The sequence below is a fragment of the Amblyomma americanum genome, chromosome 10, assembly GCF_052857255.1.
Source record: "Amblyomma americanum isolate KBUSLIRL-KWMA chromosome 10, ASM5285725v1, whole genome shotgun sequence".
NCBI lineage: Eukaryota > Metazoa > Arthropoda > Arachnida > Ixodida > Ixodidae > Amblyomma > Amblyomma americanum.
Window position 1 is genome coordinate 134,386,429 of NC_135506.1, and position 14,904 is coordinate 134,401,332.

Below are 14,904 nucleotides of genomic sequence, written 5' to 3' on the forward strand. Positions count from 1 at the left end.
GTACGTCTGGAGCAGGCTCGTCTGCATGGCGTCGTCCAGGTTCCGCAGCATCTGGTACGTGACGCCATCTGGTCCAGGGGCACTGCGGCGCTTGGAGTGCAGCAGGGCAGAAGAGAGTTCCCCTTTCGTGAGGGCCCTGGAGCAGACGGCCGTGATGTCCACCGCATGGCTGCAGGCTGGCTGGACGCAGTGGCGCCTTGGGTGGAGTCCTGCTGGAGGAGGCTAACGGGGAAGGAGGGCCTCTGCCAGTTTGTCCGCCAGCTGCTGGTAGGTGAGTCCCCGTGCCACTGCGATGGCCAGGTAGGGGGCCCTCTGGATGGAAGGCTCCAGCAGCGAACGGAACAGACGCCACGCCCTGGCACTCCCCCTGGCGGCCACCAGGGAAGCACAGATGCCCTCCCAAGACTCTCTGCGACGTCGGTTGTGAGACCGGCGGCACTTCGCATCGAGCCGGTTGTGGAGGGTCCAGTGCTCGGGTCGATCTGTGCGGAGAGCCCTCCGCTCTGCCTGGCGCCGTTGTTCCCGCAGCTGGAGGAGGAGTAGGTCCGGGATGGGCTGACCTGAGGGGACCTCGCAGCAGATCGTGGCAGCCTCCGCACACCTGGCAACATGCGTCAGGATGTCGTCCTGCAGGGAGAAGCTGCGAAGGAGGTCCCGGAACTTGTCCCAGTGGACCACCTTGTACATTCGACAGTCCGCTCTCTTGCCCGGTTTAGGAGTCAGAGTGATAGGGTAGTGGTCCGAACCCCAGGTGTCCGCCGAGGGGTGCCATCCATAAACACATCGGGGGGTCCCAATAGATAGATCAATGCATGTGCGGACGCCCCCTCGACGGACAAACGTGGGGACCCCGGTGTTCAAAACATGCAGCCCGGTGCCGCGAAGGGCCTCAACTAGGTGCCGGCCGCGACGATCCGCCCTGCGGGATCCCCACCGCGGGTGAGCCGCGTTGAAGTCCCCGCAGAGCAAACAGTCGCCGCCAATGAGACTGACTAGCTGCGGCAAGGATTCGGCGTCCCAGGGGGTCTGGGGGCGCACATATACACTTGCCACAGCTGTGTCAACTCGACCCAGCCTGACCCTTACGCAGACGAACTCCATGGGGGCCACAACCGCATCACTCACCAAAATCTCCGCCTGGGCAAGAGTCCTGCGGACGAAGATGGCTGCCCGAGAAGGTCCGGGTGGATGGCTGTCCTCCAAGCAAGGGTCAGCCCGACAGGAGGACTGCTGGCAGGAGGACCGGCTGCCATAGCCGATGTACCCTGGCAGGTGCAGTTTTTCCCGCTGCAGGTACACCTCCTGGAGGGCCAGGACATCGTACGCCTCCAGCTGAAGGCGGTCATGGAGCTCAGACAGGCGAGGTCGAAGAGCCCGGCAGTTCCACTGGAGGACCCGTGGTCTGGGGACCAGCTGCGGTTTGTCAGCCATGTTGCGTATTTTGGCTCTGCGGGGCCTGCGCTATGCCCAGGGGTGGTTGATGGGCTGCTGTCAGGAGCTGCGTGAGGGCCTGGAGGGTGGTCGCCAAGGTCCGCGTCAGCTGGTCCAACTGGCCACTCAGGAGAGGAACGGGACCAGCCTGGGTACGGGTAGCTCCTGGGCAGTGTTGGGGGCCCATGGGCTGCTCATGTGGCCTGGGTGCGTCAACCGCAGAAGTCTTGACGGCCTGGGCGTACGATTTGGGCCCAGTCCGGAGGTCCGACCGGATGGCCCTCCGTGACACCGGTTCCGCAGCGGCAGCAACCGCAGCAGCCACAGGTCGTTCCTCCTGCCAACGGGGGCAGGCCGGATTGTCCGAAGGGTGGCCTCCGCCGCAGTTCGTGCACCTTGGTGCTGTGGCATCACAGGTACCAGTCCCATGTTGTCGGCCGCAGCGGCGACAGCGCCTGGGGTAGGTGCAGCTCGCCGTCACGTGGTCGAGGCGGCCACAACGACCGCACTGGATGGGGCGGGGCAGGGCTGGCCGAACTGGTAGCCGTAGCTTGTAGATGGCTACATGAGACGGTGGTTTGGGCGCCCCAAAGCGGACGTGCAGGGTGGTGCCCTGGCCGCGCCGAACTCCAAGGATGGGCACTGATGCTTCCAGTGCTGAAGGCAGCTCTGCGTCCCCAAGGTCGGCAGGTACTCCATGAATGAAGCCCGTGGAGACGCCCTTGTCAGCAGCCGGTCGGGCTCGCACCTCCATCCCGACAAGGGATTGGATGGCAAGGAGTGCTTCCAGGGCCTCCACTGAGACTGCGTCCGCAGCCACCACATTCCGTGAGGGGTTGACCCGCACGGAGGCGACGCCTGGTATGCTGGACAGCTCTGCTGCAACCTGGAACCTGCAGCGGTGCTGAAAGGTGTCACCCTTTCCCCGTGGCCGGAACAGGACGGTCCCCACCAGGTTGTCCACGGCCTCGGGGGGGAGGGGGGGCGGCGTGCCCCACGTCGGCGCCCTCGCGGCACCTTTAAAATCCAGCCCTCCTCAGTGTCCCTCTCTGCTGGGGGAGGGGGTGCTGCAGATGTGGGACGGCTCGGGGATGGGTCCAGGGTGTTGTCAGCTGGGTGGTCCTCTCTTTGGGGTGCCAGGGCCGCACAGCTTTCCTCCGCGGCGTCGGGCGGACCGGAGTCCTAGGACTCGATGGGCACAGGAGTAGGTAGTAACTCCGAGGGGGTGGAAGACTCCTCCAGGGAAGTGGCAGTCTCCTGAAGAGGCCCAGGAGTAGGGAGCTGGCTGTCGGCCTGTGGCTCTGTTGGGGAAGAGGGGGGGCTCTTGTCCCTCTTGCCTTTCTTGGTCTTCTTGCGCTGCGGAACCGGGGCCGACTCCGCGGTCTTCAAGAAGGCAGCTGCCGCCTTCGAGCGCAGTCTGGTCAGCGCTGGGGACCATTGGGTGGATGCAGGAGGTGATGGGCTGGGGGTCTGGGCGCCTTAGAGGCTGCTTCCAGCAGCCGACGTCCTTGCTGATGTTCCTGTAGGAGGGACTGGACACTGAACTCCAGGTGTCGCAGGAACATGTGCGGGTCACAACCCACACTGGAGCTGCGGCGGGAGGTACTGATGGTCGCAGGAGCAGCTTTGTCCTGGCTCGTAGCAGCCTCCATGATTCAGGGGATGCGTGGCACCGTGTGGCACACAGAACCACCAACCCCGAACACAACCGGAACCAACGCGCGCGCGGGGGCGCGCGGCGTTTTTTAAAACTCTGGTACACTCGTGAACGAACTCGAAAGCGGCGCAGCGCGCGGCGCCAGGGCAGCGCCGGGGAGCACGGACAGCCGGCGCAAAGCCAGGGAGTGCCCGCCCGCGAGCACGTCACTGGCACGTCACGCACCGCGGAAGGCGGAGTCGGGCGGCGAGCGGGCCCGTTCGGAGATTGTTCGCGGCGGCGGCGGCCGCGCCGCGCGGAGCGAGCAGGGGCAGCGGCGCGTTGACACGTCGCTGACACGGTGCGTCCGATGTCGAGGGAGAGCTACGTCGTCGCTTCCAACATCAGAACCAACTCAGCAGAGCGCGCGCGCAGGGGCGCGCGGCGTTACCCAGTAGGGCGAGCGGCACGCACGGAGGGGCGATCAACGCGAACACGGCAGGCGCCAGCGCGAGGGGAGAGCGTCCAAAAACACGTCTGCTCTCCAAGGAGGTTCGAGCTCCTCTCTCGTTGTAGTAGTAAGTGGATGAAAGGGGAAGAGGAAAGGAAAATGCACGGGCCTGTGACTGGTGCTAAAGCACCACCACCACTGCCGGCGTGCAGATAGAGAGAAGGATAGGTAGGGTTTCAGAGGAAGAAGGAAAAAGGGAAAAAAGGGGGGAGTCTCTCGTTGGCGTCCGGGGCAGCTCCCTTTATACCCACGGAGTCGAGGGCAAGAAGGAACGGCTTGGGAAGAGGCGTCCGATACGGCGACGCTTGAACATGTCCAGACGTGACGGGCGCGTCCGCCGGGCCGGCGCCGGTCAGACCTCCTCGCCTCCCAGTTGGGGAGCTCCTCTCCCCGGCTGCCGCGCTTTGACAAGCGTGGGCACCAACATGCACACACACACACACGCACGCACGACGACACGTGGCACTGAAACCTGCCTGGACGCGCTTGGCGGGAGGCGTTGCGGCAGCGATGAACGGGCCCAAAATGACCGCCACTTTGAACGAAGCCGCGGCGTCCGTTGCATCCGCGCCGGCTATACCGCGCGTCGTAGGCGAGACGTAACACGGGGTAGTTGGCGGCGTCGTACAAGCTCCCGGTCCAAGTGCCCATGGAGGTGATGCCGGTAATGTTGGCGTTGGGGCGCCACCCGGATGGGTGGCAACAGCGCTGGAGACACCACTGGCCGTAGCAGGTGGTAGCGTCCTCCGTTGACTCTCCGGCACGGGTTCAGGAATGGCAGGAAATTCACGGTGCGCCGCCGCAGAACTCGAGCTCACCGGAGCAGTAGCCGGCATTGCTCTCTTCCAGCCGAAGCGTTCCTGGCCCGCCGGAGCCTCCGCTTCCCCGTGCCTCGCTCTCCCTCGCGCTTTTATAGCCTTGTCGTTAGTGTATGTAATCCTTGTCGTCGTCCTCTTCTTCTCTTCTCCACCAATCATCTCTTCCCACCTCACCGAATACTTCATCTTCTTTATTCTTCGGTTAGTCCATGTCATCCTTATCGTCATCCTGGTCGTATTCTTCGAACCTCTTTCGTTCAGACTTTTAGTTCAGACTCCCTATTATACGTGACAATCATCGGCGTAAATAACCAGTGTAGTTGAATCATCAATAGACGCTATGTCGTTAATATAAATATTAAACAGCAATTGGCCGAGGATACTGCTTTGAGGCACCCCGCTGTTAATTTGCCTTATTTCGGATATGTGAGTATTGATGTGCACTCTTTGTTGGTGATACTGGAGATAACTTTTCACTAAAATTTTGAATACCCCACGAAATCCGTAGATTCCAAGTTTCTCTAGTAAAGTAGTATAACTCTTGAGGTCGAAGGCATTCGAGAAATCAATAAATGCGCCTGAAGTTAGTAATTTGCTTTCTATTGCGTGCAAAATGAGTTCTTTTTGTGTTAGAAGTGCCAATTCAGTTGAAAGTCCCTTTCTAAATTCGAACTGAGATCTAGCTAGTCTATTATGCTTTTCACAAAATTCAGTCATCCTGTTATTAAATAACTTTTCTAATCCCTTTGAAAAAACTGGAGGAATAGAAATCGGTCTGTAATTCGTTAGCTTATGTTTGCCCCAACATTTGAAAAGAACGCGCACTTTTGCTATCTGCATACCTTTGGGGAATATGCCAAGTGCAAAGGAGAGGTTATACAACTGCTCAAAGATGGGACTGATAATGCCTATGAGGTGTTTTTACGGAGCGCATCTGTAAGTCATCCGAGTCTCATGATTTGCTGTTGTTGAAAGGTGAGAAACGTGTCGCAAATTTCTGCAGAGTAAGTTGGTTTGAAAAATGCGCTGTCACGGGAGGAGTATTTAATGTTTTGCAGGCTCCATGAATCATGGGAATGACTCACTAGGGTGATGGAGAATTCCTTGAAAGCGTTAGCCAGTGATGAGCCTGATTATGGTGTGCCATTTTACCCCAAGCCTCTAGGTTCTGTGAATTTCGGCCGTCGCGATCACGAACCATATTAAGTCTTCGCCATGCAACATCACTGCGTTTAGTAACTTGAGTGTTAAAAAGGTTGTGAAGGTAATTTCTTTTGCTTTGTCTTGAATAATTTGTCACTTTGTTTCTGAGAGCCTTAAAAGCGCGCAGGTCTTCAGGATCTTTCGTTTAAATAAAACGTATAAAAGAGCGTCCTTTTGTTTAATTGGTTTTAAAGAATGGTTTGCTATCTATGGTTTACGAGTCTTTTTAATGTTTGTTGCCTTCCGGCAAAAAATTCTTATAAGCTAACTTAAATAATGAAAGAAAACTGTCCGAAGCCGTGTCCGGGTGCGATTCGTTGTAGACTTGTTCCCACCTAATTGGAGAAATTTCATTGCGAAACTGTTCCAGAGTGAATGGCTTAATATCCTCTGTCATGTGTCGCGTTGCTTGGAATTATAATTGTGTTAATTTGTGGTCGGTAATGAGAAATATTGGCTAGTGATCGCTGATGTCGGCGCAAATGACCCCAGAATGGTGTTTCTCAATGTGTATATTTGTTAAAAATATATCTAATAATGTTTCAGAATCATCATGAATTCGGGTAGGCCTGTTAATGGTGTTAATACAGGTGTTGGCTTCGAGTATTGCAATGAGGTATGATCGATATTTTGAGGTATTAAGCATATTAATATTAATATCCCCTCCTAATACAAGGTTGTATTTGTTGTAGTTAACCCATCCCAAAAAATTATCCAAAAATTAACGAAAGTTTGGTATACTGCCAGATGGGGGGCGGTACAGTACGGTAAAGATGTTTGTGGAAGAAATGACCGTCAAGATTTCGGAATCTGGAGCAGTTTGTGTGTATTTTTCAATTATTTCTATTCATAAGGCCTTTTTTGTCATGAGCAGCACACCGTCTCTTCTGCTAGAAGGACGGATAAGATAATGGCTGTCATACTCTGACAACTTAGAAACTTCATGTTCATTATGATACCATGCTTCAGAAAGCATGATGACATTAAACAAAAAACCAAAGCAAGAAAGCAAAGCACATAGATCGTCCTCCTTATTGCGAGCAGATCGAGCGTTAAGGTAAAAAAAATGATAAGAAATTTTTAGTATTATTTGTCTGATGCAGTGTCGTTACGTCATATGGCGTTAACAAGCAACTAGGCATGACCGTCAAACAGTAAAAGTGGCTGAGGGGCGTCATTAACTCTTATTGAATCTTTTCTAAATCTTCGGCACAGGATACACGAAGCACACGCGATGTTTCCGTCTTCCTGGCAAGAATTTTTCCGTCTTTTGTGCGCGCGTATTTCCACCCCTTATTCTTTTTTCGAGCGATAGTGGTGCTTTCACAGCCATACACAAAGGTTCATTTACAAACACCAGAGAATCACCACTGAACCCAAGGTCTGAATGGCATTCCTGATTAGGACAGCGTTGCGATTTCCACGTGTGCGAAATTGCACAGCAACATTCCTCCTTGGGCACACGATGGCAAACGTCCATGTCATCCTCAGTGATTGGCTCCTGGATGACGTCTCCCAGCTGCTTTAACACGGCTCGGAGGCTTTCGCTCTCCCCCAGTGGAATGCCTTTGAGCTCGAGGTTAAGGTTTCTCAAGTACTGCTCTAGATTTGTAAGTCTTTGCTCTGTCTGAATCCATAGCTAATTTTCTAAGCTGACTGCACTTCTCAGACAAAGCGGCGTTATCCTTTTTTAGTGACACATTTTCTTTGACAATCTTTGAACAGCGCTTGCCCATTGCACCAAATTGCTCACTGAAAAAGTCGATTGACGACTTCAGTTCTTTGAACTCCTTTCTTAGTTACTTCACGATTGTACTTTTCAAACTCTTTTAGCGCTTTTCCGATGTCCGGCGACATAACAGCAATGGGTACAAACACTTGGCAGTAGCAGCAGCAACAGACTACAACTTGGCGTAGTAACCAGCAAAGGGCATATTCACCAACCTGGGTTTAGATGTGAAGAGCGTCACAGTAGTATCGGTTGCCGCCGCCAAAATGAGACCAGTTGCAGGCTGGGTCAGCTTTTTATTGGCGACGGTCCGAGCAGGCTGCCACGTCAGCAACCAAGTGGGCGGCGGCACACGTGCCGCGACACGGCGATTCAGTAGCGCGGTAATGTAGTAGCGGCCTTGCGACGAACAGGCAGGATGAGGGCTTGATGATTCCCATTTCCGGTAGAAAACTGGGTTTAGAAGTGAACAGCGTCACAGTTGTGTCGGTTGTCGCTGCAGCTGCCAAAGAGATACCGACACTAATCTTGGTGGCCAATCAGCCTTCCGAGAAGAGGCGACACCGATCTGAAGCATCGTAGACAGCGGCGCGCGGTCATAATTTTTCAAAAGCGCTCTGCCACGTCTCCCGTTTCAAAGAAAACTATGAATCATCGTTCCAGCGGAAATAACTAAATAATATGGAAAAGAAACACGCCCCTCTCCAATAAATTTCCGCATAAACCGAAGCAGTAAATAATTTTGTAAAAGTTCGTGAAAAAAAATTAATGCGTGAAGCATTAGAGTGCCATTGCCGAGAAATGCTGGTCGATACCTGATGCGCCGAAAGGAAAAATAAATGGCTTTTGACGAAAGAAAATGGCGCCGTAACTTTCTTACTTCTCGTTGAAGATCTCAACCGCGCATTGAGAGAAAGGGGAGTGAAAGAAGAGAGAGATAAATGGGTGCTCTACTTGATGGCTCCGCAAAAATTTTGACCACCTAGGGATCTTTAACGCGCATTGGCATCGCAAAGCAAATGCGTGCCTTTGGCGTTTCGCCTTCCTCGAAAAGCGGCCGTCACAGTCACGCAAAGCACGGAAGTCAGTTTCAGGCGTTCATCGCAGGCATTAAAGGAATATATCAGTCTCTTCCTCAAGAAACGCAGTTGTTATGGGTATACATGTGGATCGGTAAGATGCCATCGCATTTCGGTATGCTCGGGTATAAGTTCTACTTAGCGCATGTGTATGTCTTCTTGCCCCGGTTTGTGTTCGCATTAAATGTGTCGATCAGTTCTGGCACGTCAGGGAGCACTTTTTCGTCGCATGAGAAAAGTGAACGCGTCGACATAGGGACGTATGCGTCGTCTGCATTAGTCTGCATTGGCTGCCGCGTGGCTCATAAGTCAAGCGCTGCGTGGCGCCTGAGCGCGCGGCCTCTGGATCACTAGCTCTCATAGTACAAAATATAGGACGCCTGATGCAGTGGCCAGAAGAGTCGTTGCCTCGGACGAGAGCGCAGGCGACGAATACGTGAAGGCAGGAAGCTGCGCCCTACCGAAGCTGAGCGAATGCTTCAATGCAGTGGCGACACTCACGTGCGAACACACGATGCCGAGGGGGCGAGAAAATAGCGTCGGGATCATGGCTTGCGGGCAACCGAAACCACCGAACCTAGGAGAGAGCAACACTTGTTGTTGGGATAGTTGGTTATCCATGAAGTCCGAAGGACCAGCGCACAACAACAACGGACAGAGTAGACAGAAGCGCTGATAGCAGGGAAGCTGATAGCTCAGCGCTTCTGTCTACGTAGTCCTTCTACTCCGTCCGTTGTTTTTGTGCGCGGGTCCTTCGGACTAGGAGAGAGGCGGGCCTACTAATGAAACCACTTGAGAGTTTGAGCATCAATAGAAAGCCAGCCCGTTCGTCTTTATGTGCTCGGTCTGTGAGAGGCTGTCAAATATTTTGCGAATGTCTGCGACAGCTGTGATCATGAGCAGCTCCAAAATTTCGAAAATTATAGTGAGTAAGGGTTTAGGCTATAAGTTATTGCTGACATTCGCAGCGTATTTCATAGGCGGCTAGCAAATTTACGGTTGAGCAGTGCCCACATCTGTACCAGTGCATTGATTTGGCCGCTTTAAACGAAAAATCGACGTGTAATATGCAGACTGTTGTCATGATTCAGGAGCTGCTCTCAACTCGTGCCTACTTAGCGGTGGTAGAATTTTTAAAGCGAAAATTTTACTGGCCTAGCGGAGCCGATGCCGCCGTGGGCTGTACTTTGACCTTCATTTGACAGGAGCTGCGCAGCCGCCGTCGCCGCCAGCATGGCGCATGCGCTCTCCCTCGCCTGACTACGGGACTCGCCGCGCGCCCGGCAAAAATGAGAGCCGCGCTGGATGGCTCAAAGCCTGCCGCTCCCGCGCAACGATGAGGGAACACGGCTCGGCCTTCCTGTCGTGTGTGGATAAGCTCGCGCTGGCCTAGTGCGAGCTTCTCCACACACGACAGCAAGGCCGGGCCGTCCTCCCTGAGCATTGCGTGGGAGCGGCGTCTGGACACGCCACGGATATCGCCCGGCGAGCTCCTTGGCTGGAGAGGGTCCGGAATGCGAAGCGCGCGTATCTGGCGTCAGAGACTGAGCAAGAGCGAGCTGCCGCGCCGGGGCGTGCGAGCACAGACGCCACGGGGCAGAACGCCGAGGAGCCTGCGTGCAGTGCACGCGCGCAGTAGCCAGGCAGTGCCTGATCATCCAGTCGAGAGAAATACTTCACCGCAATAAAGGGGCGAAAATAAAGAGTGATAGCACAGCTCAACGACTGTGTCTAATTCTCCGTCGACAGCACTCTTGCAACTGTGATTAACCAGGCTTAACCAGAGCATAATTAAAGTGGTCGCTTGTATATACAGGCTTAGCCACAGTTAAGGCACAGTCATTTTTTACACTGAACTTACGGCCTCTGTTTATGGTTTTATAAAAAAGGCGGTACCAACGGTGTTCCATTGCTGGCAACATGTTCACCTGCGAAGCACAAGCATATATCTGCACTAATTTATCTGCATGTTAGTTACGGTAAGTGTGTAGGGGCAGTGACCAAATCTAGGAAATTAGGTGAACGAATGGAATCAAGTCAAATGCGGATTCGATTCACTGCTGTTGGTCCAACAAAGGTTATTTCTTGCTAATATAAAATTTGCATTTGAAGTTTTCGTACGTTGTTCGTGTGTATTCTGTAAATAATTTCTTCTTTACGTTAAAGGAGTCACGACGAACGTTCCAGAGAGGACGTCTTGAAAGGAAGACTGGTTGAAGACGAGAACACAGAGTCATCTAAGGTGAGGGGCCATCAAGTCGTGTTCTCACTAAGCCTTTTTGATTTTTTTGTCCGCTGACTTCTTTCCTCCATCACTGAGGTACGAGGAGGGGCAGTAACAAAAGGCACATGATAGCCTGACAGAAGTACCAGCCCCTCGTGTACAACATAAACCAGCACAAACTCTACATCTGACATATATAAAAGAAACGCGACCTATTGCACACAAAAAAATGTACAGTCGGGGTCTAAAGTCTCTGGACTACGCGTTCCTAAAACGAAGCCGATACCTCTACTGTTAGCCGGCGGCTGGAGATCACACTTGTGGAGATGAAATAACAAAATTTTTCTTTTCACTTCCACTGGTGTGATCTTCAGCCGCTGACTATTAGCAGAGCTATCAGCTTCGTTTGAGTAACATGTGGTTCGGAGCCTTTTGACCTGACTGTACGGCGGAAACAACCGTCAACCGTCATCTATGTACATACACAAGGCGGAATCAGTACGCAACAAAAATACATGCCGCTAAAATTTGAAATGAAATCACTTAGCATATGTAAGACAACATGCTTACTGATGCTAAACTAATGTCTATTATAACGTAAAGATGCTTTCTGGTTTAAGGGGTTCAGCGTGCAAAAGAACGCAGGCTATGAGGGGAGCCGCAGTGAAGGCTTGGGGAAATTTCGACCACCTGCGTTCCTTTAACGATTACTGACATCGCACATTACACGGGCCCAAATAATTTCTGCTTCATCGAAATTCGACGGCTGTAACCGGGACCGAACCCGCGTCTTTCAGATCAGCAGCTGAGCGCCATAAACTAAGAGTTTGTAGGACCATTCATTCATCATAATAAACTAAAAAAGACAACACGCACTAATGCAACGCATGAAAACTTAAAGGAAGTAGAAATGTTTTTATCTAGCAGGAACAATAACATTAAGCACATTTATTTCAATACAAACACCATAAGTAATCAGGTTCGCTATGCAAAGTTATATTTTGCCTCAATAATATTTCTTTAGTCTGATTTTTGAGTGTCTTTCAGAACATAGTTAATAACGTTTGCAAATTTATCACGTTACTTACGGGTAAGCAAAGAATTCTTTTGAATATTGTTTTCACTCGATTCTAACGAACTCCCTTTTAAGGAAAAAAAACGTCTAAAAACGATAGGCACGTAAACTTAGTTGGAAGTTGGCGCCTGTCCTGTCTTGAGTGTGCTTGTCTTCGTCTTTTAGCGCCTGTACGCTTTTTGCGTAAACCACGCCAAGAAGGGGGTAGGGGGGGTGGGGGCGAAGGCCCTCCACACGAAAATGCGCTCAACCCTCCCTGGCACTGTTCTTGTTATGCATAGGCCCTGCAATCCCCCTCCCCCCTCCCACGAGTTCCGCCCTGTACAACTGGCTTGGGCCCCTCCCGAAAAAATCTCTGGCTACGTGCCTGATATATGACATGCTCGTTAGATTCGAGGGCCTAAGTGAAACTATGCCTTCAACAAATAATTTTAAACAGCAGCATAAGATGGCGGCTTTGCACCTCTTGTGGGTCTTTACGGTAAATGCTCGTTAATTCGACCCCTTTTATTTGGCGAATCCGTAGAAGTAGAAAAGCCTGCGCTGTTCCATCCGGCGCACATGTACTGTAATTTTCGGACTATAGTGCGCGGACTATTCACATTTAAAAGCTGAAATTTTGTGTCATGGGGACTATCTTATGTATACGGGTTAAACCTTTTTTTTGGCGCATAGTGTCTGTGGGGTTGATATGGGGAGATAAGTACTTTCTCTCCACTCAATCGCGGCTGACACGGTTCAAAGCCGCCCGGACCCCACCCCGTGATCGCGTACGCTACCGAGCGCTCGCCGACCACGGCGGGCCTTGCTCTGGGGGAACAAAGGAACGACACATTGGCTGACACAAACAGGCATTTATTGCTACAGAAACAATAACGCCAGCTAGCAACAAGGTACGCTAATGAATCGAGGGCGTCCGACTCACCAGCAAGGTTCCGAGCGAATGTTCGCCCGCGCTAGGGCAAGGGATATAAACTCCGCAGGCCGGACGGGACGAGTACGGGAGCCTGTCTCCCCGTCGCTTCTTCGCCCCGTCGGCGAAGAGCGGAGCCGCGAGCGACGCGTCCGATCGCGGCGATTATCCCAGCCGAAGAGACCCCATCTCCCGCGGGCAGGCTTCAGCAGTCTCCCGCGCAGCGACGCTGGCGCCCTCTCTTGCCAGTTAATGTAACTGACAAGGGAACGCGCTCATCCTCGGGGTGAGACCGCTGCTGCACGGTGCCTCGCGGGAAAGCAAACTCAGGGGGCTGCAGGGCAGGTCCCCACATCCCCCCAACCTTAAATAGACCCACGCGCCTGAAAGTACATGCTATGGAGGAGTCTCCTGGTCTTCATGTCCTTGAGGCACGTCTTGCAGCTGAGGTCGCGCCGACAGCGTCCACGCAGACTTCCGCGGTATTCCGAAGGCGGCGTGAAGGTCTCCGCTGGGATGACTCGTATGGCCCGCGGACTACCGTGTCCGCAGGCCCGCGAATCGAAGGCCGGTGGGAAAACTGCAGGCCAGGATCCTGCAGTAGTCGCCAGGGCAGCAGCAGCCGGAGGTGACTGCTGACTGGTCTCGCCACAGCTGCCCCGGAGGGGTGCGGCGAACAGGATACAGGCCGCTCCGTCGCAGCAGGTGGCAGCGAGACGATGTGCACCGGTCAGCAAGCCTGGGTGGCTCCACCGGATCTGCAAAATTGTCGAAACGCTCTCGGCGTGCCTTTAACGTAGGTCACGGGAGGGGAAACGGCATCCGCAAGGGCCTCGTGGCACAATGCCTAACTCGCTAGCAAAACGTGTCGGCGGCTGTGCAAACGCAAAGTTCGAGTGAACAAAGCCCTTTCTTGAGTTGAACGAGACTGCTCAGTTCGTGCGAGGTTACAAAAAAAAACGGACGGGCAGCAAAGTGCGCCCCCCCTCAACGTCACGGTCCGGTGGTCATGTCTCTTTTAATGTGGTGCAGGCAGCTCCGAAAAGCCTCAGGCCTAACGACCACTCCGACAACGACCGTCACCACAACCAAGACCCGAAACGGGTTTTGTGCGCGCCGCCGCGAGGAGACATCAGCTTTGTGGGGTGGTCCTACCCCGCTCACTGCACAAAGCAGCTTCTGAGCGGTCGGCGCCCACCGTATCGGACGGTGTCGGAGCGCCCGGTGCCGAGCTGCAATACCAGCGAGCTCGTAGCGGCACCCGTGGCCCCAGGCCACCCGGCTCCCGGAGCCGCGACTCCCAGAGTCGAAAAAGAGATAGTAGAGAAAATATATACAGAAACTCGGACCACCCACGCGGCTTCCGTACTCACTCGCTTCGGGCTCGGCGACTCCGCGGGCGCTAGGCCTCGAACTCCCTCGATGCGGACCAAGTCATTCTCACGAAGAAACTCCAGGGAAAAAAAATGTGCTGAGCATGTCGAAAAGTTCAAACATGCTGCAGCGCAATACACCTCGCACTCAAGAAAGCATGCCGCAGGACCTAGCGATCAAAATTCACTCTAGGCCTAGCACTTGTCACGTCCGGACAAAGAGCGTTCCTCGAACCGAACCGACAGTCGTCCAATGTTCCAAGAGCAGGCCCCACGTTGGGCTGCCAGATGTGGGGTTGATATCGGGAGATAAGTACTTTCTCTCCACTCAATCGCGGCTGACACGGTTCAAAGCCGCCCGGACCCCCACCCCGTGATCGCGTACGCTACCGAGCGCTCGCCGACCACGGCGGGCCTTGCTCTGGGGGAACAAAGGAACGACACAATGGCTGACACAAACCGGCATTTATTGCTACAGAAACAATAACGCCAGCTAGCAACAAGGTACGCTAATGAATCAAGGACGTCCGACTCACCAGCAAGGTTCCGAGCGAATGTTCGCCCGCGCTAGGGCAAGGGATATAGAAACTCCGCAGGCCGGACGGGACGAGTACGGGAGCCTGTCTCCCCGTCGCTTCTTCGCCCCGTCGGCGAAGAGCGGAGCCCCGAGCGACGCGTCCGCTCAGGCTCATTATCCCGGCCCAAGAGGGCCCATCTCCCGCGGGCGGGCTTCAGCAGTCTCCCGCGCAGCGACGCTGGCGCCCTCTCTTGCCAGTTAATGTAACTGGCAAGGGAACGCGCTCATCCTCGGGGTGAGACCGCTGCTGCACGGTGCCTCGCGGGAAAGCAAACTCAGGGGGCTGCAGGGCAGGTCCCCACATGTCATAGCCAGAGAAGCCCACCATTGGCTAT

General features: G+C 53.8%; 1 protein-coding gene across 7 annotated transcripts in view; it reads left to right on the top strand.

Annotated features, from left to right (window-relative positions):
- LOC144107794 (multidrug resistance-associated protein 1-like) overlaps positions 1 to 14,904 on the top strand; it is a 592,391-nt gene that overhangs the window by 417,976 nt on the left and 159,511 nt on the right. For all 7 annotated transcript variants that reach the window (XM_077640975.1, XM_077640979.1, XM_077640978.1 and 4 more), the window contains one exon: positions 10,574 to 10,649. In XM_077640975.1, coding sequence (XP_077497101.1) covers positions 10,574 to 10,649 — 76 coding nt within the window. The remainder of the gene's footprint in view (positions 1 to 10,573; positions 10,650 to 14,904) is intronic.